The sequence below is a fragment of the Hippichthys cyanospilos genome, chromosome 6 (assembly GCF_059441005.1).
Source record: "Hippichthys cyanospilos isolate Australia breed blue-spotted pipefish chromosome 6, RoL_Hcya_1.0, whole genome shotgun sequence".
Classification (NCBI taxonomy): domain Eukaryota; kingdom Metazoa; phylum Chordata; class Actinopteri; order Syngnathiformes; family Syngnathidae; genus Hippichthys; species Hippichthys cyanospilos.
In genome coordinates, this window is record NC_142374.1 from 8,583,231 (window position 1) to 8,609,718 (window position 26,488).

The following is a 26,488-nucleotide window of genomic DNA, read 5'->3' on the forward strand; positions in this document are numbered from 1 at the left end:
GAGGAGCTTGGCGAAGGAATAACCCGGCAGTGCTTTCCTCTGGTTGCTGGCCTTAAAAAGCCCTTGACGGAAAATGAGCCACAGGTACGCGGCCGTCAGCCCCGCCCCCTCGATGCCGCAGGAGAGCTCTGCCTAGGACCAAAAAATGCAAACAGGTGAGCTGGGACATGACAGGTGGCTCGACTTGACAAATACGTACATTATGTGAAATACATGAATATAAAATGAATTATAAATTGGATGATCACGATGTGATCGGGAGAAGAACCACAATAAAGAAATAAAATCTTTATATGTAATTACAGTAATTAATCTTTATTTGTTAATAGGATTTGTTTCTGCCGGGAACGGTCCTTAGCTGTCATAGGAGCTTCCCAAAAAGAAGCCATTTTCCAAGCAAATGGCCAGAAATGTCCAAAAATGCCCACAAAAGCGTCATATTGGCATCACTAAAAATGTGCATATATTATCCTTAAAATTGAAGTGTGGTGAGCTATTTAAATCTCTGTATTTTGCCTGGTAGCTTGGCGTGACAACATCTTAATTTGTACATTCAACATGATGCTTAAAACTTTTCATACACCCATAACATTTATTCCATAACATATATATATATACATATATATATATATATATATATATATATATATATATATATATATATATATATATATATATATATATATATATATATATATGTGTGTGTGTGTGTTTGTGTGTTGTACCTTGGATCAAAGTAGTGACAACATTTCTCCCAATTGAGGTTTTCTGCAAGACCAGCTGTAAACCAAGTACAACATCCTTTAGAACTTGTGTTGAGGTTGAAATAATCATGCTTGACTAAAGCTATCATAGCATACCTTATCCTTACAGCCTGCTCTGCTGTCTTATCTCTCCATCTGTATAATTGTCTCAATTGTTTGTTTATGTCAAGCAAATTATTGAAATTTCCCCTATTCCAATCGAGCATGTGTTTACATATGTATTGTATTGGTGCGCTGTTAGGATTTAACAGTCAGGATAAACAAGTTGCATATTTGAAGTGTTGTTGTTTCCATGGATGGATGGGTCACAGCCTGAGGGGAGGGTGGTGACCTTTTTGACTTCCTAATTACGATTTGTACTTTTTTTATTTCATAGGAAATACCACCCCCCCCCACACTCACAGACACATAGGAATAACAGTCACCACATCAAAATGGGAATACATCCTCAAAATGTCACACTTCTGCTTCACACTAGTAGTTTACAAACACTTTTCTGAGAGTGAGACCGAAGGAACCAAAAGAGTCATCTTTCCTGTCAAAGTCACACCCAGACAAAGCTGTAGTTACAGTTTTTATTCTCACACTTAATCTGCTCATGTGCCCACGCTTTGTCTAGTTTTTATGTGCCAACAATTTGCTGATTGTTTTTCCCTTTATTTCTGAGACAGTATACAGTGTAAATCACCCTGTGACTTTGTACACTAAATCAAGTATTCTGGCATTATCTATTGCTGAACATATGACAGTGGAGAACTAATGATAAAGCCTGAATTGGAATGTGTGTTATGCCAGTTTAGTTTCCAAGAAATTTCCTCAGAAAATAATTCATTTTTTTTCATTTTGGCATAAGATTCATTCACACAGATATTAACCAATACAACAAGCCAAGACAAAGTAGATGCTGTTTTGCTTTATATTTGATGCAGCGCAGATAACAAAAACATTAAACAAGTGTGACAGTCATTTCTTCCTTTAGACGTTGCTTGACTGCTTAGAAAGCCGAGCTGAGAAAAGCAAAGAAACCGTGTTAAAATAAAAAGTAAATATCATGTCAATAATTAATATGATAACTAAGTTAGGACATGCAATGTCACCTCATTCAATACCTTTATGGATAGAATCTTTATGCACAGCCGAAGTGTTGAGTGGGTCCGGTTTGGGAGTCTCAGAATTGCATCTCTGCTATTTGTGGATGATCTAGTGCTTGACCTCCAACTTTCACTGGAGCGGTTCACAGCAGAGTGTGAAGCAGCTGGGATGAAGATCCACACCTCCAAAACTGAGATTATGCTCCTTAGTCGGAAAAGCGTGGAATGCTCTCTCCGGGTCGGGGAGGAGGTCCTACTCCAAGTGGAGGAGTTCAAGTATCTTGGGTCTTGTTCACCAGCGAGGGTAGAATGGAACGGGAGCTCGACAGGCGCTTCTGCAGTGATGCGGACGCTGTACCTTTCTGTCAAAGTGAAGAGAGAGCTGAGCTGAAAGGCAAAATTATTTATTTTTTGGTCGATCTACGTTCCTGCCCTCACCTACGGTCAGGAGCTGTGGGTCGTGACTGAAAGAACGAGATTCCGGATGCAAGCGGTCGAAATGAGTTTCATCCGCAGGGTGTCTGGGCTCTCCCTCAGAGATAGGGTGAAAAGCTCGGGACTCAGTGTCGAGCCACTGCTCCTCTGCGTTGAGAGGAGCTAGTTGAGGTGGTTTGGCCATCTGGTTAGGATGCCTCCTGGATGCCCCTTTGGGGGAGGTGTTCTGGGCATGTCCCACTGGGAGGAGGCCCCGAGGTCAACCCTGGACAGCTGGAGTGACTATGTCTCTCGGCTGGCCCAGGAAGAATTCGGGATCCTCTCTGAGAAGCTGGATGAAGAGGCCGGGAAGAGCGAAACCTGGACTTCCCTGCTCAAGCTGCAAGCCCCGACCCTGACCCTGGATAAAGCCGTAGCTAATGGATGGATGGATGGATGGATGGATGGATGGATGGATGGATGGATGGATGGATGGATAGACAGAAAATGACATCATATGTGCTCAACACCTAGGTAAAAACCAAACAGATAGGTTTCTGGTTTTGGTCCTGTGACATTCACAAGTTGGGCTGTGATTGTAGTAATAAGTAAACAGATATTAAAAATAATTTGTTCATCAAAAACAACAAAATCAACATAATTTCCAAAATATTTACTATTTACTGCTGCAAATGGCTCAATAAGATAGTAACACTTCATCATAAAAAAGTAAATCCATAAGTGAACACTAGAGGGCTCTCTTTGTTGCCTCATGCAGTAAACAGCAGTCACACAAACCTTCCCGAGTCAACCTTCTTTAGTTCATATATTGACAAAAATGAAATTCCTTATCATTTACCTCATTATACATTCATGTCTTATTCTTAGTAATAAGATTTTAATATCTGGACGCCATGTCCATTTGTCTTTTAAAAATTGAGCATGTGTGTGTATGTGTACGTGTGTGTGTGTGTGTGTGTGTGTGTGTGTGTGTGTGTGTGTGTGTGTGTGTGTGTGTGTGTGTGTGTGTGCCTGGACAGAACAAAAAAAGTAGATGAGGTCACGTTAAAAGAAATGAGGAGGATGCGCAAAAAGAAGAAAGAAGAGGTCATTTGGCTGATTGGACCTCTGGAGGATGGTGACATGTGGGAGAGATAAATGGTTGGATGGTGAGTGAAGTGGCTCATAAATAGTGTGAAGATGAAAGAAACCTAGAAAGAGCTTCTCTCTCTTTTTTTTGTTCACATCACATTTATGTATGTAAAAACTGGGGGAAATTATTGTAAATGTCATAGAATGTGTGATAGAATGTTTGAATACATTTAAATGGTTACATTGACAGTAGTTACAATAGCTAAATGTAAAATCTTATGATACATTGTCTGCATTGTGGTTACATTTTGATTCACAGTGAGTAAATTCCATTCCAAAAATATGAAATAACTACAATAATTCTGTTGCATAGAGTTATTCATATAATTCATATTACAAATAATGTGTCCATATATTCTCTTTATAATGAAGGCAATTAAGATATTTATTTCAGTTTTTATTTTTTTACCCTTCATTGATGGCTGTCTTTTTTTTTTTAAACTTCATTCATGACACCTCTATATGGACACCATTAATGTGTTGCACAAAGCACACGAGGAAAGTAGTCAACTTCTTGTCTTGTTTGCTGCAGCATAGCCTCATCAATTCTAGCAATGGCATTAGAATGTCCCGTATTAATTATTAATTTATTTGTTGGGGGGGGATACAAAATATTTTAAACAGAATATCTTAACAAAATGATCATGATAAAAATAATAATAGATGGAACAGTGTTTAGCACGTATGCCTCATAGTTCGGGGACCGGAGTTCAAATCCACTTTCCTCCAGCCTTCCTGTGTGAGTGCTGCATGTTTTCCCCAAGCCCACGTGGGATAGGCACCATCAAGCCTGCAACCCTTGTGAGGATAGGCGGCTACAAAAAAAAAAAAAATGGATAGATGGATAATAATAAGACCTGTAGAAGTCCAATGGAGTGAACTGGTTCATTCCTACCCTTCTACCAGTTTAGATATCCATCAATCCACCCAATTTCTATAGCCGTTTATCGTCTTTAGGGTCGCTGGTGCTCATCTCAGCTGTCTTGGGATGTAGGCGTTAGAAATCCTAAACTGGTTGCCAACCAATTGCAGGCCACACAAAGGCGAACAACATTTCACACATACAATCACACCAAATGACAATTTAGTGTGTCTGATACACAAGTCCAAAAATACATGCATGTTTTTGGAATGTGTTAGGAAGCCAGAGTGTCTGGAAGAAACCCATGCAAGCTCGGAGAAAACACAGGACTGTCGGAGCGAGATCGAATTGAACTCCATCATGCCGCCCCTGGTCTAGAAATGGCCATATTTATTTTTCCATTTTACAGTACTTTTCAGAAACAGGATATCTGAAACATTCAATGTCCATTTGAATATACTGTACAGTGATTACAAAAGAACAAATATGTTTAAGATATCAACTGCCTTTGTAATTAATTCTTCAAATTTTAAAGTGGTGTCTTGGACACCCCATGTTTAATTTTTAATGGTTATGAAGATTATATATATAATATATATATATATATATATATATATATATATATATATATATATATATATATATATATATATATATATATATATATATATATATATATATATATATATATATATATATATATATATACTTGTTAAAAATGTACAAAACACAGAATGCAAAAAAACAAACAAACAAAGAAAACTGACAGATGATGAATTGGGATTTGTTTAGTTTAAATTTCTGCACCTACTGTAAAAATTCCCAATTGAATTGATGTGATAATGTTAGTGCAGTCACAGCATAGTGATTCATTTGCTTAACTTCCACGCAGGAAGCTAAATTCCCACTCAGCGATGGTGTGAATTCAAGTGCAAATGGTTGTCTGTCTCTATATGGGCCTTGCTGTGAGTAACTGCCGACAGGATACCTGGCATAGAAAATGGATGGCGAATGTGAATGCAGGCTGTTAACTCATTTTAACAGCCTGCATTTTAAACAGGTGTGAAATGTCCTAATTTGGTGAACAATCAATAAATAATAGGTACTGTGTAATCAAATGTAAAAGGATGTTTTTTCATTTATGGAAACGTTTTTCTCTTGAGCTGTTCTCTGTGGTTTCTTTCAGAGCATAGCCATTTGGCTGTATGGGAGTGTGACACATGGAAGAGGGGGAGACAAGAAATGACAAAAATACATTAAATGAGTGGGGAGATACCTGGAGTGAGTGGAGATAGAAAGCAGCGGGAGAGTGAGCAAGAGGGTAACCCCCCCCCCAATCCCCCCAGACACATACACGAACCACACATGCATATATTATAAAGGAAAAATATGACAATCTCTTACAAATGAACGTCAAATCTTTTTTTTTTCCAGTGAGTCAGCATGTAAGCAACTAACAATCTTTAGAAGGGCCAACTATGTAACATTATCTAAACATAAACAGCTAAATAGAGGTGAGCACATTATAGTAACCAAATAATCTCTCTCTCTCTCTCTCTCTCTCTCTCTCTCTCTCTCTCTCTCTCTCTCTCTCTGTGGCTCTTTCACCCAACCACACTCCTTCTTTCTGGCTCTGTTGCCAAGGCTACCGCACAGCCTCTTGCTGCATATACCTAGATGAAGCTGCCGCCTGTGGATTTCACTCTGCTCCGGGATAGAAGCAATAGCGAAGACATCACAGTCGTCTAGCGCTCTTTTTCACGCGCAAACACTCACCACATAAGTCCCCTCAGCCTCCACTAACCACACGCATCTTTCACCCCGTCACCGTCAGCTTGTCTCCTCCTCACATGCAAGCACGCCTCATCTTCAGCAGGCAGCGGAGCAGCAAAGACATTGGTGTTTGGCTGCTGCGCTTTGGCTCAGCGAGAGAAGAGCGGCAGATGGCCATTTGAAGGAAATCTCAGTCAGGTAAGAGGACTTATCTTAACCAGACTTAAGACTGGGGATGAGCGTGTCGGCCTTCCCTCTCGTCCCCCGGTCTCTCCCCCTCTGTGGTTGTGCGACATGAGGTGAATACCAATAGCATGATGAAAGCCTGTGGTTCATGTGGCTGCTGTGCTCTCCTGGCTGTGAAAAGGCACCGTCATGTAGCGTGCATGAACAACAGGTTGGTTCTTTTTCCGCCTTATGTGTTCACATTCCTTCATTATCGTTTCAAGCTTGATTCATGTATGTGTGTGTGTGTGTGTGTGTGTGTGTGAGAGAGAGAGAGAGAGAGAGAGACAATCAGGGAATTACCAGCAAGAGTTGCAACAGTCAACCTCCCTGGGTGATTCATTACTAATCCTTCCCCCTCTGCTCTGTGTGGTTGCTCGAGCACATCGTAGATGCAGTACAAACGTGATATGAATGGCCTTTTGTCTAAGTATGAATGACTGTTGATGTTATGATGCAGCGCACTCATGTCATACAATTTCCTGTCGCCGTGAATCCAGATTTAGCTCCTTCAAGCTTGTAAATCCATTTGCTAGGCAACATATTTGAATTATTCGTGCTGTACAGCTTAGGCTGAATTGTATGTTTACATACTGTATGACACGGAGGAGAATTTTATTTAGAATTCCCACAAGTTGCAAAAAGTAGCTGTCGGGGTTGAGTAAAAGTAATGAATGTGATTGATAATCTCCGCCGTGACGCACGGGAGGATGCCACGTTTCAACTTGAAGGGGATTCCTTGCAAACTGGTTTTTATTTGTGATCATCAGTCAGAGGTCGATGAGGTAGGTCTTGGCACTGGTGACTCAATCTCATCTTTCCGTTCTATCATCACTTTCAGTGAGGGCTTCCTGTTTAGCCCATCTCACTGCCACATAAGCACTTCGGCACCACACTTGATATTCAGCTTTGAGTCAGCGTGAAAAAGGGAACATTGCGGTTCCTGTACATTGTATCGCTGAAACTATACAGGCTTGTCAGCAGTGAGTGACTTCTCGTTTGGGGCCAGAGTAGCAATGCCCAATTAGAACCACTAGATGCAGCTGTTTTCCCTTCAACATGATGTACAGTCAACCCTTTAAAGAGACACTGTGTAAGATTTAGACCGTTTTTTTATTAAAAGGGATTAAATTACCAGTAAATGATTGTAAATTTTAAAAACGTGCAAACGTGTTCTTACTGACCAACAGTATGATTTAAATCTAATCACAGGTCTAGTTATCGTTTAATTTTATTACATGGGGGTGGCACGTCTTCGGAGGCGGCCATTTTTGTTATAGCTATGTCCAATGGTAAATGCAGCACCTGCAGCATCTCCTGCTGTCCGGTATGAAAAACAGTCTAATTCACGCAGTATCCCTTTAAAGGACTATGCATATAAAATGATGAAATATTGCCTTCGGTGCATTGGAAATTCTATTGCTTATGAAATATGATTGTTTTTGATGGCTGGATTCCTAACACGGAAGTGAAACGGCTTAGTCGCTAAACCCCACCTCACACCTTGAGGCTGCCACGCACCCGTCATGACATCGTTTCAAAGCCCAATCACCACCACCACAAAATGACAAAAACTTCTGTAAAAAGCTAAGGTTGTCATGTTCATTAATGGGAGTCAGAGGCAGGGTGAATGAAAGAGCCCAAAACAGGAATTTTATTGATATTGAAATGACCTGGAGATGCAATTATGTGACAATAGTCTCCTTATTTTACTTTACTTTAACTATTTCGACAAATGTAGATTAATTTAAAAGGAAACTGTCTCGTACAACAGTTGGCCAAGCAGTTATAAAGGAGAACCGACATCCAGTGATTGAATATCATGTAAAGCATACAATGCCTCCCAGTGGACATGATTGCCAATTGCATTCCCACGTAAATACACTCAAATGCAGTTTGACCACATCTTAGGGTTAACAGGCATAGTTTAGTTCATAGGTGTCAATATCCAGTCCTCGAGGCCCAGTATTCTGCATGTTTTCCGGTTGTCTCTCCCCAGCACATCTGATTGATATGATTAGCTTCTTAGCAAGCTCTGCAGGATCTTGAAAGTGATGCTGATCATTTGAATCAGGTGTGTTTGAGAGAGAAGGTTAGAAACCATGCCGGCCCTCGAGGACTGGAGTTTGACACCTGTGTTTTAGTTTGCCTTCTTGTTGCACTTACATTACTAGTTTGTGTTTCAAGTGTAGTACAGTGTAGGTACAGACACTGGGTAAAGTGAGTACAAGCACAAACTGAAAAAAAATAAAATAAAAAAAAATGTTTGAGTGCATGTGACTTACAATTAAAAGGAGAAAGAGGGAGAGAGAGGGTTGAAGATGGAAGTTGGTGGTGGGGCGAGCGAGGGGTGGTTGAAGACAGAAGTTTATTTTGGGGGGTGGGCGAGCGAGGGGAGGGGGTTGACGACAAAAGTTGGCTGTCGGGCCAGCTGTCGTCTGACGGACGGACAACTACAATTTTCAGTGTGAACAAAATGGTGGCCTGATGATGACGTAAGGGGGTGGAGTTCCGACGACTGACGAATGTTGGACCAGCAAAAAAATTTAAGTTGCGCTCCTCTGGTAGTAGTAGTAATAGTAGTAGTAGTAGATGTTGTAGTAGCAGTAGCAGAAGGAGAAAACAAATGAAGTAATGCTGACTTTGAATTTGCCTGGTCATCTTATTTATTTTGTGTGAATGATTTGATGCAAGCACTAAACACAATGAGTTACTGCTGTTTGTATCCGGCAACTATGTGAGATTCTGCAAGATTTGTAAATCGCTATTGGTGTTTATTTCCTCACAGTCAAGAAGTCAATTTCTTGAACACAGACAAGAACTTGCAAGTGGAAATTATGAACAGATTTATTTGTCAACTAAGAGATTTTTGAGCACATCATGGAGGAAAATGCATTCCTAAAATACCTGTAACAGCAACGTCAGAGAATCAGGCCTTTCCTGCTCACTACCTTCACTAACTTTGATCGCAGAGGGACCCCAATGTTGGAATATGTGTGTCTAATTTCCTCTTCCCGTTCAATGATTATGACAGATACCATTTTTTATACCGACATTTAACATTGAGCTTGATTAGCTCTGCATTGCAACAAGTAGAAAATGCATGTCTTCACCAGGAACTGGCGTGTTTACAGTGCTGTATCTGAGAGCAGTTGAAGAGTCATTATAAATCTTGTATAGTCTGTGTGGTTTAGTACAATATTATTGGAAAAGTAAAAAGAAAATAGCATACTGTCATTATCTTGCTACTACTGTATGCAGCCTGCCAGTGGTTGGTGTCCCAGTCTGATTTTTTGTTGTTGTTGTTTTTTTCAGTTGGGAAGAAAGTCCCTCGGAATTGTTAGTAAAATCTGCACACCGGCGCTTCGGAAAGCGGTGCACCAATGTAAAAATAGAATGGGCACACGGTGACATGCTGTTATGCCTCCATTATTTTCCAGACAGAGGAAGAAGGATCATCAGGAACATCCATTAAAACATGAGCCATCTGTCACCCAAGAGAAAAATAATGACAGTAATTCCCCTTGTTCACGAAATGCCTGGCCGAAGACAAGGAGCCTGCTAACTGAATGGTTTCGTTCACACTCACTTTGATGTGGTAATGAGTGCATATCAATAGAATGTAAATGATCTATATGAAGACAAAGAGGGTGGGGTTTGTATCGATGCGAAGACAGAGCACACTCATTGAGGAATAAGACTAAATCGGTTCTTAGGTTCGAAACAGCATAAATCCCCTTTATGTGTGTCTGGATTTTGACCACTTTCTAAGTTAACCTGTTGAGCACATTGTCTTGCAAAATTCATATTCGTATCATGGAGATTTTGGTTTTGAACATTATTTTTCCATTTGTTGGATTAAATTGTATATTTTCTATGCACGCCTATGACAGCAAAAGATGTTAAATCAAAGTTGTTTTTTTCTTTTGATCCATGAATGTAGATTCAACATTTTTTTCACATTGAAGATGTTTGAAATATGCCATCAAATCTTCATTGTATTTTGGTTTCATTCAAACCTTTGAAAAGTGTTTATTTAATGAATGTCGAGTCTATGTTCGTCCTTGTGTTTGTTTCTCCTTCAATGAAAAGGCAGGATGAGATTGCGGGAGGTTTCTGAGTGGGACAGGCCTGTCATAATTATCCAATCACAATCACCTTTGTTTAAAGCAAAACATTTTTTAATGTATGGTTGAAAAGCGAACATTAATTCAACATTTTATCCACTTTGCTTTTCTGTGTGTGCATCTATCTATCTATCTATCTATCTATCTATCTATCTATCTATCTATCTATCTATCTATCTATCTATCTATCTATCTATCTATCCATCCATCCATCCATCCATCCATCCATCCATCCATCCATCATCCATCCATCCATCCATCCATCCATCCATCCATCCATCTATCTATCTATCTATCTATCTATCTATCTATCTATCTATCTATCTATCTATCTATCTATCTATCTATCTATCTATCTATCTATCTATTTGTGCTCAACTGTTAACATTAGCAAAGCCATTTTCAAAACTTTTGATAATTTGTAAAACTAAGAACCACATCTGTGGCTTGACCAATTTTTTTTCTGAAAAAAAAAGTGAATTTCATTCAATTGTGAATACAGTTTAGACCCACCACCAAGGATATATTAGTAGCTCTTGCCTATTTTCAAACACTTGTCCACCCTGAAGACCAAAAGTTGACTAACTCATTTTGATTTTTAATCATTGTTATAATATTCTGATACACAGGTAATTATAAAAGCCAAACATATACCAAAGGCCAAAGGAACTATCACAAACACAAAGATGCTTACCTTGAATACCAAAAGCAAAGAGAAGCAGTATTGTTTGACAAGCTTGCACGTCGCTTCTCTTCCGCTTAAGCTTGTGTCTGTTTGTGTGTATGGGTGTGTAAGTGCTCCCTATAATATTTGGGTTACCATGGTTACCTAAACGCCAGCCTCACTGCGTCACATTACCTCAGCTTGTTCTCATCTCCCATTCATCCCTGCATCCACTCACCTGTCCATCTGCGCCTTGCAAAATTTCACATTTCCTCCTACTCGCAATGTCCCCTGGCATTTGCTTGCCTCTATACTTTGCATACATGTATGTTGTATGTATGTGTGTTGCTATGGCTACAAGCTGGGCGAACTGGTGTCATCACTTCAAAACCACCTTCACAGTGAGGACAAAGAAAAACACTCAGCGGTACAGCTTCACCGAGTGAATCACCTGTATACTCTCACACGCACGCACGCACTCACTCACACATACACACACACACACACATACACACACACACACACACGCTGACGTGAGCATGGCACTCATGCTATTGGTTCACAGCATGGCACAGAGGGAAAAGAGCGAGATGAGACAAAAGGTAGCTCATGCGTACAGACTGCAACTGAAGCAATGGAAATGTTTTGGGAGGGCGTCCGGCTGCATTCATCTCTGCCTCCTTGGGAAGGAGAGTGAGAACAGCAAGGGGAAGAAAGACCTATTAACAGTTTTCTGTGTCACCTTCATCCCCAGCATGAACGCACAGCTGGCAGCTGACAAGAGTGCTACTCAGATGGAGGATTACTAACCCTGCCTCAGCAGGACTTAATGCTTGAGTCACAACGAGGCTTCAACGTGTATTTCGGGACATTTTCTAAATTCTATTTAGACTAACAATGTCTTTATTCATAAATATGCCACCTATCAAAAGATTGTCTGCCATCATCTGCCTTTCAGATTGCTGCTCAATGGCCAACACTGACTGGTTGCCGCAAGATAGAGGATTTATCTTCGTCATGTGATCTGACTCCCACGCCTTCCTTTACTTCGCTCTACCTTAAGTGAGTGAGCCGTGCAACCAGCTGGCTGCTTTCCAAATATTATCTTTCAAGTGATAATATTTAGTTTGCCTTGTTTGTAGTCATTGACAAACTGAAGGGAAAAAATACTTGTGACAGAAATAGACTTCATCAGGCCAAATAGCGTTAAGTTGGATGTAATAGGTTTCTTACTGTGGTCAAATGATGGAGGAGAGATGGAAGAAGGTGCATCTTTGCCAGATGCCAGTCACCTCATCTGGCTCCGATCAGTGAGGAAGCGGGATGGCAGCTCTGTTCTTCTTTTCACCCCTTGATATTGTCTCAGTCACCTTTATGATGTGGATGATGCTCTGTGACCTGGAATGACTTTCATTTCACATCTGTACATTATTAGGCAAAAAGAGATTTTCTTTTTTACTAACCTCAATGTGTTGGGAGTCCATGTGAATTTGAAGGCTAGCTTGAGTTCCAGTGACTCCATATTCACTTCGCAGAGCTATCAATAGCAACGCACCACCATTAACAATCTCATATTCAATCTCTAATTAAGGATGTTAAGAAATTGGTTATCAAATATGCTGTTATTGATATTGCACAAGTCTCCAGCAATAACATTGGCCACCAGCTTTATATGCAGTGCACATGGTGCATTCAATCACGGTTGGAATTTTCAAAGTCAAGCAGAAAAAACTAAATCAGTCAATGCGTTAAGCAGGTATATATCAACAAATACAAATTACTTTGATGTTTTACTTAATTTTAAAACAAAAGCAATAAATGGTCCATCTTGCTACTTATGACTACAATATCTAAACAAATAACGAGGCTCTCATCGTCCATTCTTGTGGATACAATACGTATCATTGTCTAAATATTGTGTACAACATTTTACTCTATTCTGTACATGTTTTATTTTATTTCTTTTTTTTGTGGATCAAATGCCCTGACATATACGTACCAGAGTGACAAAAAAGTAAAGGTAAAGAAGAATACCAATTAACAAAGAATACAGAAAGACAGACCAAATGAGGTAGGAATAAAAATTCGAAAATGAAGTCACTTAAGACGAAGTACAAGGAGGACAAAAAAAATGTCCAACAAGGAGTCATATGCAATATGGTAACAAAATGGAATATAGAACAGCAAATTATGACTACAAATAAACAAAAAAGCCAAAGACCTATAGCTTACATGCTAACTTCCTCATTACCTCATCCTTGTGTCCCTAAGGAAAACAAAAACAAACAAACAAAAACAATGGGGAGTTAACTGACATGAAAAAAATAAAACTCAGATTGAATCATGACAAGAAAAAAATAATAGAGCGTCTTAATGTCTGTGTGTGCGCATGCGTACATGTGTGTGTTTGTGTGTGTATGCATGCATGTGTGTGCGAGTGTCTGTTGTCAGTAGATGGTAATGCTCCGTGCGGATGACTGGGATGAGAGCCACTCTGTTGCCATGGCGACGGACAGGGCTGTAAACACATTACCTCTGACTCATCTCTCCACAATGGAGAATCTCTCACTCACACTCACACATACATACGCACGCAAACGCATACACAGATGGACACACACACACACGCATGCACACACACATTCTCTTTCTCTATCGCTCTCTCAATCGCTCTCTCACACACACACGCAAACACACACACACGCACTCACATAATAGAGTCCAATCTATGGTAGACATCCACAGATGAGATCCACTCCAAGCCACTTAGGTACATCTGAATGGGTGTGGAATAGGCACAACTCTTTCTGTCTCTCACACACACACACACACACACACACACACACACACACACACACACACACACACACACACACACACACGCACGCACTCTTCCTATCGCACTCAATCGGTCGCCCTCATTTCCAATATCACACACATCACACACAGACTGACAAACACAATGAGGCAATGAGGAACCCATAGAACTAGAAACCATTGTATTATGTACAGTATAGTAGTTTAAAATTAACCCCTTTAAAATAAAAGCAGTATATATTAGCAACCACAAGCGTTTCGACAGAAGCTCGAGTGATTATGGTCATTATATTATGATCACAAGCTTTTATTTTTTTAAGCATTTGTAAAGCGATATAATTAATTGACATAGGATGGAATCATTTTAAATTTTTCATAGCTAATTAATAAGAAAAAAATCTATGCACTGCCCTGCGTGCACACAACCATGACCACGAACATTTTGATGATTACCTTTACACACAATTGTTGAGGGTCATCATAAAAATGAACATGCAGATGTTTATTTTTTATTGTTAGATGACATGAAAGGAATTGTCAGCTCTCCAGACTGACAATCGCACCTCCCATTTGTCAACAATGTAACAAACGTATCAAAGTAACCAGCTGACTAAATGTCTTCACGTATCAATAACTTGTCTTGGTTGAAGGTCATTCACAGTACTGTATATTACCATAAAGTTTGGACCTGTTCTCCATTTTCTTAGCTTCATGTGTATGCAGTATTCACATTTCAAATCCCTTCCAATACACAGGAGCCTTCATTCAACAGGAGTATCATGACCCGCCGCCTGAGCAGCTCCACCCGCTCTCACACTGAGGACTCCATCTTCCTAAGGCCCGATGAGGACCCCGTTTGGCTGGATGAGCCCACAAAGACGGGAAAAAAAGTTGATGGAGTCCCTAAGACTGAAGACTTGCGAAATAGCAGAGACGGCAGCACAGGAGTGCAAAGTTCAAATGGAGAGGAAGTGTTTTTGCACAAAGTATACAACTTGGTGGTTGAGTTCCACTACTGGGTCGCCCTTTTTGTTGCCTCCCAAGTCACGGTATGTGAATGGATCTTAGTTGGTGTGCAGCTAAGATAGGCAGGATGGGCTAATGGGCAGGATTATCATTAATCACATACAGAAAATGTAATTAATTATGCTTGTACATTGCCAAATACTCTTCTTTTCTCCCTGTTCTTTTACTCATACAAAAAAAACTCCTTTTGAACACAGCCCTGTGTACATATTCCTTCCATACACTGAAATAAGACGGACCTTGAAACTGTACCACTGATTAGGACAATGCTTGCATATATTTCAATAGCTGTGTAATTGGCCATTTTTCAGGTGGCAACACCCCTGGTAATGGGTACGTGTGAATGAAAGACAGCTGAGTGACTCTCTGCCTTTCCTCTTTCCTCTCAGGGGTATTGGATGTTCTTTGTGGTGGAAGGAAATGGGCCTTTTGCCTCTATCTATAAAGCCCTCCAAGTCATCGACTTCTATCTTGGGTTTGTCTTACCCTGCCACCCAGTATTTGGAATGGACGTAAGTATGAAAAATGACACAATTTTATCAATGTTATTTTGTGCTCTACCAATTTATTTGTCAGGCTGTAATTATTCTGACATTTTATTTCTTGCTTCGGTACTCCGCAATTTCATTTAGGACAAAACAATCAATATGTGACTTATTACAGACTTCCGGCGGTATCTTACCTGAGTTCATAAAAATATGACATGTACCACCAATAATAAAGATATTCTGTCAGCAAGCAATTTTATGAACAAAGAGTGGCTCTTACCTACAGTACATGAAACCAAAATGCAAAGATGTGATGCTAGTGTTCAATCACTTGCTCTCTATTTCCTCCTCAGTCCATGACGTTGATGAGGGATGTGATAAACTCGACACAGCAAACATGGATCTTCTATGTCACTGCAGGCATTGGAGTAACCATCTGTGTTTTTATGGTATGCACAAACTGTGTCACAAACTTGCATGCCACAAGATATAACTGAGAAGCACTGGACTAACCAAAAATGAGTATGAGTATGAGTATGCATGTTCTTTTCGTGCCTGCATGGGTTTTTTCAGGGTACTTCAGTTACGTCACATATTCCCGAAAATATGCATGGTAGGTATAGTGAACAATCCAAAATTGCACGTGTATTTGTGAGTGTGAATGATCCAGCCTCTCTGTGTGCTCTGCAATTGGCTGACAACGGAAGAAGGGGGCGGGAAAAAGAAGAAGAAAGGTGCAGACAGACCCATTAACTAAATGTTTGCATGTATAAATGTGTATTTAGTCTGGATTTAAAGATTTGTACTGAGGCAGCTGCACGAACTTCCATAGGTAGGGCATTCCAGAGTACTGACGCGCAAATGAAAAAAGCCCTTGATCCCGCGGACTTCTTTTTAGCCCGCGGGGGTGATCACAAACCGACATTTTGTGACCGAAGTTGTCGGGATGGAACATATGGTGATACTAAGTCGACAAGATCGGAAGAAGTGAAACCATGTAAAATATAAAATGTTATGAGTAAATAACAACACCTTAAAATCACATTTCAGTTGTATTGGAAGCCAATGCAGGTATCGGAGTAAAATGATCGAACTTTCTTGTCCTTGTCAAGAGACTCGCTGCTGCATTTTGTACAGACTGCAGACTGTTGATGCAGGACATTACAACAAACATTACAATAGTAAGGGCGTGACGTAAAAATTAAATCACTTGGAGACAGAGTAGGGTAAATTTTAGTTATTTTGCAAGCGGAGAAAACGCTCGTTGTGTTCTTAATATGTGTTTGAAAAGAGAGAGTTGAGTCAAAAGTCACGTCGAGGTTTTCAGCAAATCTACTTTGGGCAATAGTACAGTTATCAAAGTGGTATTCTTAAACAAGTGCTGATGATTAAACGATAATTAAAATCTTTGTTTTACTGGCGTTAAGAAACAGAAAATTGGAAGACATCCATTGTTTAACCTCGGCAAGACAGGCCTCCAAGTTACAGCACTTGCATGGATCTCTTATTTCTAAAGGTATGAACAGTTAGGTCTCATCAGCATAGCAATGAAAACTAATAGCATGTTTACGTATAAAATCGCCAAGAGAGATCGTGTAGATGTTAAACAGTAAAGGATCAAGTACTAACCCCTGCGGGACTCCACATGAAACAGAGAAAGATTCAGAGATCACATTGCCATGAGAGACACTATGTGTCCTTCCCGAGATGTAAGAGCTGAACCAAGAAAATGCTGAGCCTGAGATGCCAACACATGATTCAAGACGTTCTATAGGAATATGATGATCAATAGTGTCAAATGCGGCACTAAGGTCAAGCAATAATAATTTGGATGATGTTGGAATCCAAGGCTGAGAGAAGATCATTCGTCACCTTTACAAGGGCTGTTTCAGTTGAGTGGTTGGCCCTAAATCCTGACTGAAGGAGTTCAAATCTACTGTTATTGACCATGCAATCGCTAAGCTGTTGGACTACAACTTTCTTAAGAATTTTCACAATAAACGGAAGATGTGACACTGGTCTATAATTAGAGAAATTTTCAGGATCTAGGTGAGGTTTCTTAAGTAATGGTTGAATGATGGCAGTCTTAAAAGTTTCTGGTACAATGCTAGAAGAAATTGACGGATTGAAAATTTTCATGGCAGATGATCCTAAGATCTTGAATACGTCTTTAACGAGTTGGCCTGGAAGCAGGTCGAGCATGCCGGATGTCGGCTTTGTGGCTTTAACCAGGTGTGTAAAACACTTCGGGGATACTAAATCAAAGTGGGACAGGGTTATCAGACTTTCATGAACCTGATTGTCCAAACTAGCTTCAGCAATCGCAGAACCCGAGCGGGTAATAGATGGATGGATGGATGGATGGATGGATGGATGGATGGATGGATGGATGAATGGATGGATGGATGGATGGATGGATGGATGGATGGATGGATGGATGGATGGATGGATGGATGGATGGATGGATGGATGAGTTCAGTTTCAGAAGCCAGACCCAAAACCGTAATTGCCACCACCTTTGTTGAGTCAAGAAATCATCCAAATAAAATCTTAGACAAAAAGCAAAGTAGGCTACAAAGTCCCAAGAACCACACGATCCAAAGAAATTGAAAAGAAATGAGAAATTCACAAATGGTGAAAACCAGAAACAGTGACAAACCTTCCCAGAAGTGATCTACAAATGTAGTATTAATCCAAGTACACAAAAGAACCTAGACAGACATCTGACGAACTGCAGGCTTTAGATAAGTTCAGGGTTCATGACCACCATAAGAAAGACACTAGCCCAAAAGGGCATCCATGGAGGTATTCTCAGCAGAAAACCACAAAAGAATGTTAAGGCTTGGCTATCATCAAGATGTTTGGAAAAAAACCTTCTTTGAACTGGTAATTAAAAAAAAAAAACTTTTTGGAAAATGTGCAGCAGCTAATCTGATTAATCTTCACAGTTTTGCTCAGGATGGTCACTTGACACACTGCCATTTCAAAACAGTTGCTGTGACTTACTGTAGATGAAGATCATTGGTTATGCTTAATTTATGTTTCATTTACAGTATTAAATTCTAAAGGTATTCTTGACTTTCTTTTTTTTCCTGAAATGATGTGCTTGAATTACAAATAGCTACATATTGCGTTCTCCTCAATTCATCTCTCTTCAGGTCATCCACATGGTGTGTAGGTGGCGTTATGGCACTAGCTTGTGGTCATCAGGAAGCACTCCACAGGACATTGGAGATAGACGTCAGTCTGTGAGCCGCCAGCCCTCCTTCACCTTGTCAGAGTGGACAGATGCCCAAGAGGACCTGATGGCTCTGGATGCCGTGCCTCAGACTCCAGTCTTTGAAATGGGAACTGACAACAAGCCGGAGGGAGATGCTGCAACTCTCACGGTCACACCAGTGGGGCTTCAGGAAAGGTTAGTTACCGTCCATCCCCAATGTTGTTGTTTAATCAAGGCTTGGATATACTGTATTCTTTTTTCAATTGCTTGTTTGTTTGCAACTCTGAGCGATCAGAAAATCTTTGACACTGCTACTTTTAAATCTGCAGTGCCACACAAAGGTCTTAAGGCAATTAGTATCTTTTCAATTTGGCTTGCCAAGGCCAAACTGTGAATAAAACAGTGCCTCATTTATTCATCAGTTAGTATCATTGTTCATAGAGGATAGCAAAATGATGGGCAGTACCATTATGATTTGAAAGGTAAAGCTTATTCGAGCCCACTGACTGAAATGTTGAAATTAAGTTTTTGTGTAGTATTAATTTCCTCAACAAAATTATTGGGTTCATTTTGATTCCCCTACAATCGGTTGTAGAATGCTTAGCATTTTCAAGTTAATGCCTTTATTTGGTTAGGCAAACCTTACTATTTCTATAGGAGGTATGATGTGATACTTTCACAAGCATGTTGCAGAAGTTAGTTTTGAGTTTTTGTCAAACTTGAGATTTCTCCAAAAATTAAACTTACTTAAGGTCTCTTTTTTAATTTCCCAGCAGCAAAAAAATTGTTGTTGCGGCTTGTGAAATTTATAGACAGTGTTGGTGTTCAAATGTCATTTACAAATAATTTATGAAAATGGGCATAGCGACCAAAAATAGTGGAAAACAAGGTATTGTTGGCGAATAATCTAAGTTTTATTCAGCGTAAATTCTGAGATCCCTTTCCTCAACAAGTCTTTTTCTACTAGTAATTTAAAGATTTGTATTCATGGAATACATGGGGTAAAAATGGTCACATATGGAAGTCAATGTTTTATTTGAACCTACATCTATTACACAGGAGAGGCTCCAATGTTTCTCTGACCTTGGACATGTGTACACCGGGCTGCACCGAGCCTTATGGCTACGGAGCTCAGCTTTCCCCTAGGGACCAGTCAGCCCAGGAGTACCTCCGGCAAGGAACACATACCCTCACCCCGTCCATGCTACACACACGGGCTATGGATGACCAGAGTCTGCAGGCTGAGTTCTATGTGAGTGCAACAAGGGCAGCTCACCCGCCTACACGCTTATCAGATATACACAAAGAATCAAGGACTTACCCGCTTCACCCAACGGAGCGCTGTACACCCAGAAGCTTTGCCTCAGTTTGTTAGTGGGCGAAAGAAGGATAGACACCGGCTTAATTTGCACACAAACACATACACAGATGATTTTACTGTCTGCAAGGCAAACATTACAAATAAGTCACACAACTCTTAGTCATGTCCAGTTGCTACAAGTTGTCTCAAAAACTGAACCTTTGCCACTTGATTATCTTATGGAATAAATTGCCCTTATCACATTGTGGCTGATTGTTGTTGTACGCTGTTTGTTCTCATTTCTTGTTTGCCTATTTACAGGAAACGCCCATGAACTTTGTGGACCCTAAGGAGTACAACTACCCAGGGCTTGTGAGAAAGAACCGTTACAAAACCATCTTACCAAGTCAGTACGGCTATTTCCAACACAATAAAGTAGTTAGAATTTTCATAAGGAAGGATGTTTAAGATTTAATGGAGACAATTTGCTGCACTATTCATATAAATACAGTCCAGAAAAAAGCGATGTCTTTACAAAGATATACATGCCGGTTTTCGATTGACAATGAGCTATGCTTATTGTGGTGGTTGTTTACATGTGTGTAGTACAGGACTGAATTTTCCTAAGCAATCATTTTGGGTACCATTGAAAAAACAGCAACAATAATAACACGTTAATAAATCTTTCTACATTTTAGTTTCAACCAAAATGTTGTTAGATTGGGATTTGAATTTTTTTTTTTTTTTTTTTGGTTTTGTGCAAGATGGGGAAGTAAAACGTGTCTTTTCTCTTTGTCTCGTGTTCATACTGTCTACCTCCAGACACACACAGTCGAGTGATCTTAAAGTCAGAAGACGAAGACGATTTCCTTAGCACTTACATCAATGGCAATTATCTCAAAGTGAGTCAATGTTTGTGAGTAAAATGTTGATTAATCATTGTACGTGGATAATTTCACATATGTTTTTTTTTTTTTTTTTTTTTTTAATGCATGTCCAGGGATATGGTGGCGCAGAGCGTGCATACATTGCCACGCAGGGCCCAACTGTAAACACAGTGGGGGACTTCTGGAGGATGGTGTGGCAGGAGAGGAGCCCCATCATTGTAATGATCACTAACTTGGAAGAAAAAAATGAGGTTTGGCGCTTGTGATATTGTACAAAGCCTGCGATCTCTTGCTGCATGCATCATGTCATTCTTTTTGTGTGTTTTTGTCTGTGTTTTTTTCCAGAAATGTGCCGAGTACTGGCCTGAGGACACTGTGACCCATGAGGGGATTGAAATCACTGTTGTTAGGGTAACGCAGGAGGACGACTACAGTCTGCGGGTGTTTACTTTGAAAGTAAGGCACACAAATGTAAAAACATGGCAAATAAATAAATAAACTTAAAAAAAAAAACATACTGTAGTGCACGTGTCAAACTCCAGTCCTCTTGGGCCGGTATCCAGCATGTTTTCAACATTTCTCCCTCAAATGCACCTGAATCAAATGATTAGCATCATATTCATGCTCCTGCAAAGCTTGCTGATGAGCTAATAATTTGAATAATACAATTGAAAAGGACCTTGAATTTATAGAAGATTCCAAAATCTGAATAGATCCTTTAAAAAGAAAATTCATATTTTCACGGGATCAAATGAAAAATCTCAAATGCGGCCATTTTGATTTCTCTAGTGTCTCCCACAATCCAAAAGTATGTAGGGAATTTAACAGTAGTGACTACATAATATATAATACCTTATTAGTTAATATATAACCACTAATTCATAACTGCTTTGCAGTGACGTGCAAAAATGAATGAAAAAGTGTAATTGTTAGTCATTGTTTGACTCAAGGAAAAGGGAAGTAATAGGGCAGCAAAATCAGTAATGGAGAGGCAGTAATTTGATTTTATTATCTCATTCTGCATGACTGTGCCGTTGCACTGTAGAAAAGTAAACTTCTTTTTAATTTATTGCTAAAACAGTCTAAATTGGAATATCTGCAAAATGTATATGAACAATGTAACTTAGCACCACAAACCAAAACAGTCGTTTGTGCCAAAACAATTTGCTGACATGTTTTTACGTATAGCTTTAAGGTGGGGATTGCAGAAGCAATATAAATACCTGCTGTTCTGTAAACTCGTATTTGTTACAGAACAGCAAAACAGTATTTAGTTGGATCCCAAATTTAAACTTTAGTTGAGTTTGTTGCTTTTTTGAGTTTTTGAGTTTGTTGATTTTTTTTTTTTTTATACACTGTGTCCATATTGCTAAGCAGAAATTTGTTCTTGTGCTCCTTCCTCAGACACAATGAAACGTGATCTTATCTATTTATCTGTATTCCGCATTTGTGTGTTTATGTGTGCACATGTGTGTATGCTTGTGCTAGTGTGGAGATGAGGAGCGGAGTCTGCTGCAGTACTGGTACACATCATGGCCTGACCAGAAGACTCCAGACAAAGCACCACCTCTTTTGGAATTGGTACAGGAAGTGGAAAGAGCCAGAGAGCAGGCCCCACCCACTAGTGGCCCAATAATTGTGCATTGCAGGTATCTATTTAAAATGTTTTTCTCTTTGCGGTATGCTATAGTGAAACATAAAACCATTACAATATCAAATCATTTGATTTTCACCGATTCGCGATTGAAGTATGAGTCACATCGGAGGAATGACAGGTCACCGCTACACACATTCATCCCACTTTGGCATTGTATCTGCAGTGCTGGAATCGGTCGGACTGGCTGCTTCATCGCAACCTCCATCCTGTGTAAGCAGCTCAGGATGGAGGGCGTGGTTGACATCCTGGGAACCACCTGCCAACTGCGTCTGGACAGGTGATATATTCTCCTCCCTTATCTACAGTATGTTAAGCGAAGTTGCGGATGGAGACAGGAAAGTGGCTTTTACCAAATTTTCGGTTGTCAAAACCCTTTTCATCCCTGTAATTAGGGGCGAAGGGGGAGGGATTATAACAGTGAAATACCACGGGTGTATTGGCACGCCAACAGTCACATTCAGTACATGCAGTGGTTTTACTGTCATGGTCCAATTCACATTCACTGTTTATGAACAAAATGCAAAAGCACCGCTGATGTCTATAAACAAGAACAGATGGAGTGACATTTAAAGTTTAACAGAAGCTTCTCCCTCAGTTTTTTTCTTTTTTTTAAAGACAGTGAAAAATACATAAACTAAGTAGTTTGTACTCTGTTTAGGACATGAATGATGCATACAAGTACAACGGGAACAACTTGTGCAGTGTGAAATATTGTGCTACAAAAATCAACCCATGATAGATATTGTTGTACTGTATTGCATTCAATGTTGCATTTTTTCATTTTGCATTGACGTTCACATTTACAAGATGCCCTTTCAAATGAGTTAACAAATGTGACATTTTCGCCAAAAGCCTGCTGCTAGGCATGACATCTGGTTCACAAAGTGATCTGCACAGTTTATGTTTACAGACTAAGCATATAGCAAGAGCAGTTATAGTTTTCCTGCTTTCAAAGAGTAACCATTATTATTATTATTATTATTATTATTATTATTATTATTATTATTATTATTACGTACTTTATGAGATCAAGTGGCTCGAGATCAAAATTCATAATTTCAGAACGTTTTCATCTTCACTGTGAACATGAGCTGTACAGTTTTCTTTTTCATTATCTCCAGCAGGAAATAAAGAAAAACCTGTTGACTGTGCAATGCCCAGATATGAATTTTGCTTGACAAATCATGAGTAGAAGGCAGTTATAGCCCAGCTTGGTCCATGATGAATTAGCATTCTTCATACAAAATACAGCAAATCAACTGAAATTTTTACGTACTCACTACCAACAAATCTTCACTACCAACCTATTTCACTGCACAAATTATATCACGGTTACAACCAAAATAACGCATGATTTGAATTGGAAAAGGTGTTTACCTCTTTCATTGTGTACATATGTTTGTTAGGGGCGGGATGATCCAGACATGTGAGCAGTACCAGTTTGTGCATCACGTCTTGAGCCTGTATGAAAAGCAGCTGTCTCACGCCTCTGAAGAGTAGTGCTTGCACTCCGGCCACGCCCACCCCGAGACACACCACTGTACATTGTACCGCTTCTAGCGGTATGCACCACTGTACCAAGCATCTTGTCATGTGTCGCCCTTTAAAAGACGTCACATCATTATCTTTATCTATGACAAACTTGCTTATTCACATTGCCCTAATGATAAAGTGAGCATGTAAATGGCTACATAATATTCCTACTACCCCAAAATGCTCTTGTTTTCCATACTGAGGTCATCACATGTAAAATGCATGACACATATAGACCAATGAGCAAGTGTCTAGGGCTATTTTGTTAGTTGAAGTTGGAAACTTTATGGAGAAGGGGGAGAGGCTTAAAATCTAGTTAATAGAAGTTCATTTGAAAATTCATAATAAAATGACTAATCCACAGCCAGCTGTTAAATTGGATTTTAAATGAATATAGCTGTCCGCGGCAGTGAATGAGTGAATTAATTCACCACCAGCCCAGTTATAATTCATCGTTGTCATCTGTAGCTTTCAACAGTAGTAAAAAATTCTAACAATAACAATCATAATATTGCTGAATATTACGGTTGATTTTACTTATAGAGAAACTGAAATAGAATTGGATTTTCAAAAACGCAGATTAATGTAGTTTTAAATGAGATTGGATTAAACTATTTGAGTAAAAACTTCACTCTAAAAAAAGTAGGTTAAAAATAACCCAATCGGGAGTCAAAAAAGGACAAATGCAATATTTGGGTCAATTTGAACCACCGTTCTGGATTGTGTTGTACAAAACAACCCCAGAAAATGGGTCGTTTTGGACAGCACAACAGAAAAAATTGGGCTGTTTTTATAAAACAACCCAGAAAGTTGGGTCAAATTGAGCCAAATATTGAGGTCAGTCCTTTTATGACCCACATTTTGGTTATTTTTGACCCAACTGGTTTTAGAGTGTTAAAGACAAACATGTATTTTTTTAAGATTTTCCTTTGCGGCATACAATAACATTTGAAAATGCTTTTATTGTAAAGTGTATAGTTTTTTTAATTGCAGTACTCTGAAAACAACTGCAAATATTATTCTCGTGAAAATAGTCCAAAGGAATATATCTTAGCTATACTTGCTATGGAAGTTGAATTCAATCTTACCTAATTTTTTAGATATCTTTGGCCCTTTTGCAACTTCACCAGCATTTGTCTCAATTTGCTGCTAGTTGCTGGTCAATTCCCCCAAGGGTTTTATTACGTGCATTGCTAACGTATACCACAGCACTTCATTCACATTAAATCTTGGGTGGTTAACATTTTCCATCACATCTTACGATTATGATTTTAACGACACATGCACGCACGCATGCGCGCGCACACACACACGCACACGCACGCACACACACGCACACACGCACACACACACACACACACACACATACACACATACATAAAGCCTGTTTCTGTATTTGATGCATTCACGAGCCAACTCAGCTTCAGGTTGCATGGTGCTAAGTGTTCCTTCAAGGCATGTGCAATGTAATGGAACAAAGGAATGTAAAACAGTTAGGTTATTATTGAAGTAATTAGGATTTTTGTGCAACCTATACAGTACACTAGTTCTACCACGCTGCCTGTGCAGGTTTCATGGTTCATGTTTACAGTAAACACCCTGTGTTAAGGCCACATAAACTATCAGAGACTTCACAGAGCCAACCAAGTTGAGAGAGGGAGCTGCAATTCAACCCATTTGCCGTGTTCAAAAACGCCCGGTGTGCAAGTAAATGTCCCATTTCTATTGTGCTCCTCAGAGCCACTTGCTCTATGATGCCTCTGCTCTCAAACGTAGCTTCAACACATGCGTAATGTAAAATGCCCATGATTGTTGTATAGACAGGTCAAGCCTAAACTGTATGAAGCACAATAGAACAACTATGGTTCTCTCTCTTATGTTCAGCTGTAAAGTCCCCCCCCCCCCCCCCCCCCCCCCCCGTATTGTTTAATGGACTGCATGTGCTGTATGGGACTGTAGGTCCACAATCAACGCGATGTGATTGGTTGTCCTGCTTTTTGTTGTGTACAATGGCGTTAAACTTACTATATTGCTTGCTCTCAGCCAATGCTTTTGATACAGTTTGCTTTTTGTGAAAACCAGAGATATTTTTAGAACATTTTGATACAATCCTTTTGTGTAGATGCCCTGTGTACATTTTCATCTTCACCCTGATGTACATACATAGGTCATACTGTGAATTATAGAAAATACCAATTTTTATTGCAAAATTGAAGACAGAACTAAATGTGACAAGCTATTTGACAGTACACACAAATGTATTATGTTCGGTCTCAGTAGTATTATGTTATGCTTTTAAGCTTTGCTTTAATATGCTTTGCTATATATGTATGTTTTATTGTTTTTGAAGAGAATTTTACCTCAGACTGAATAACACAGTCCCCACTGCAGTTCATCTTTGACTCTCAAACACATCAAAAAACAATGTGCAAGGCAGCTAAGACAGTTCAGACTTACATATTTTTCCATGAAAAAAAATCTCAAACAA

The 26,488-nt window shown here is 39.5% G+C and overlaps 1 protein-coding gene and 1 long non-coding RNA gene across 5 annotated transcripts; one reads left to right on the forward strand and one right to left on the reverse strand.

Moving 5' to 3' along the window:
- Positions 1 to 1,646: 1,646 nt before the first annotated feature.
- Positions 1,647 to 6,300, reverse strand: LOC148422045 (uncharacterized). Its single transcript, XR_015865931.1, has 4 exons — positions 6,060 to 6,300; positions 2,294 to 2,706; positions 1,874 to 2,217; positions 1,647 to 1,771 (listed from the first exon to the last, which is right to left on the reverse strand). It is a non-coding gene; the product is annotated as an uncharacterized LOC148422045 (long non-coding RNA).
- ptpn5 (protein tyrosine phosphatase non-receptor type 5) lies at positions 5,928 to 25,896 on the forward strand. 4 transcript variants are annotated; one of them, XM_088417598.1, is made up of 14 exons: positions 5,928 to 6,254; positions 11,827 to 12,134; positions 14,645 to 14,938; positions 15,305 to 15,427; positions 15,757 to 15,852; positions 18,562 to 18,818; positions 19,683 to 19,875; positions 20,245 to 20,329; positions 20,746 to 20,825; positions 20,924 to 21,061; positions 21,156 to 21,266; positions 22,299 to 22,459; positions 22,631 to 22,744; positions 23,874 to 25,896. In XM_088417598.1, the coding sequence occupies exons 3-14, from the start codon at positions 14,669 to 14,671 to the stop codon at positions 23,965 to 23,967; spliced, it is 1,722 nt and encodes a 573-aa protein (XP_088273724.1). In that variant the 5' UTR covers positions 5,928 to 6,254; positions 11,827 to 12,134; positions 14,645 to 14,668; the 3' UTR covers positions 23,968 to 25,896. The 4 variants fall into 4 exon arrangements, with proteins under 4 accessions (XP_088273724.1, XP_088273723.1, XP_088273726.1 ...); XM_088417597.1 differs by having other exon boundaries at positions 12,031 to 12,134; XM_088417600.1 differs by lacking the exon at positions 5,928 to 6,254 and adding an exon at positions 6,437 to 6,453 and having other exon boundaries at positions 12,031 to 12,134.
- The last annotated feature ends 592 nt before the right edge of the window (positions 25,897 to 26,488 follow it).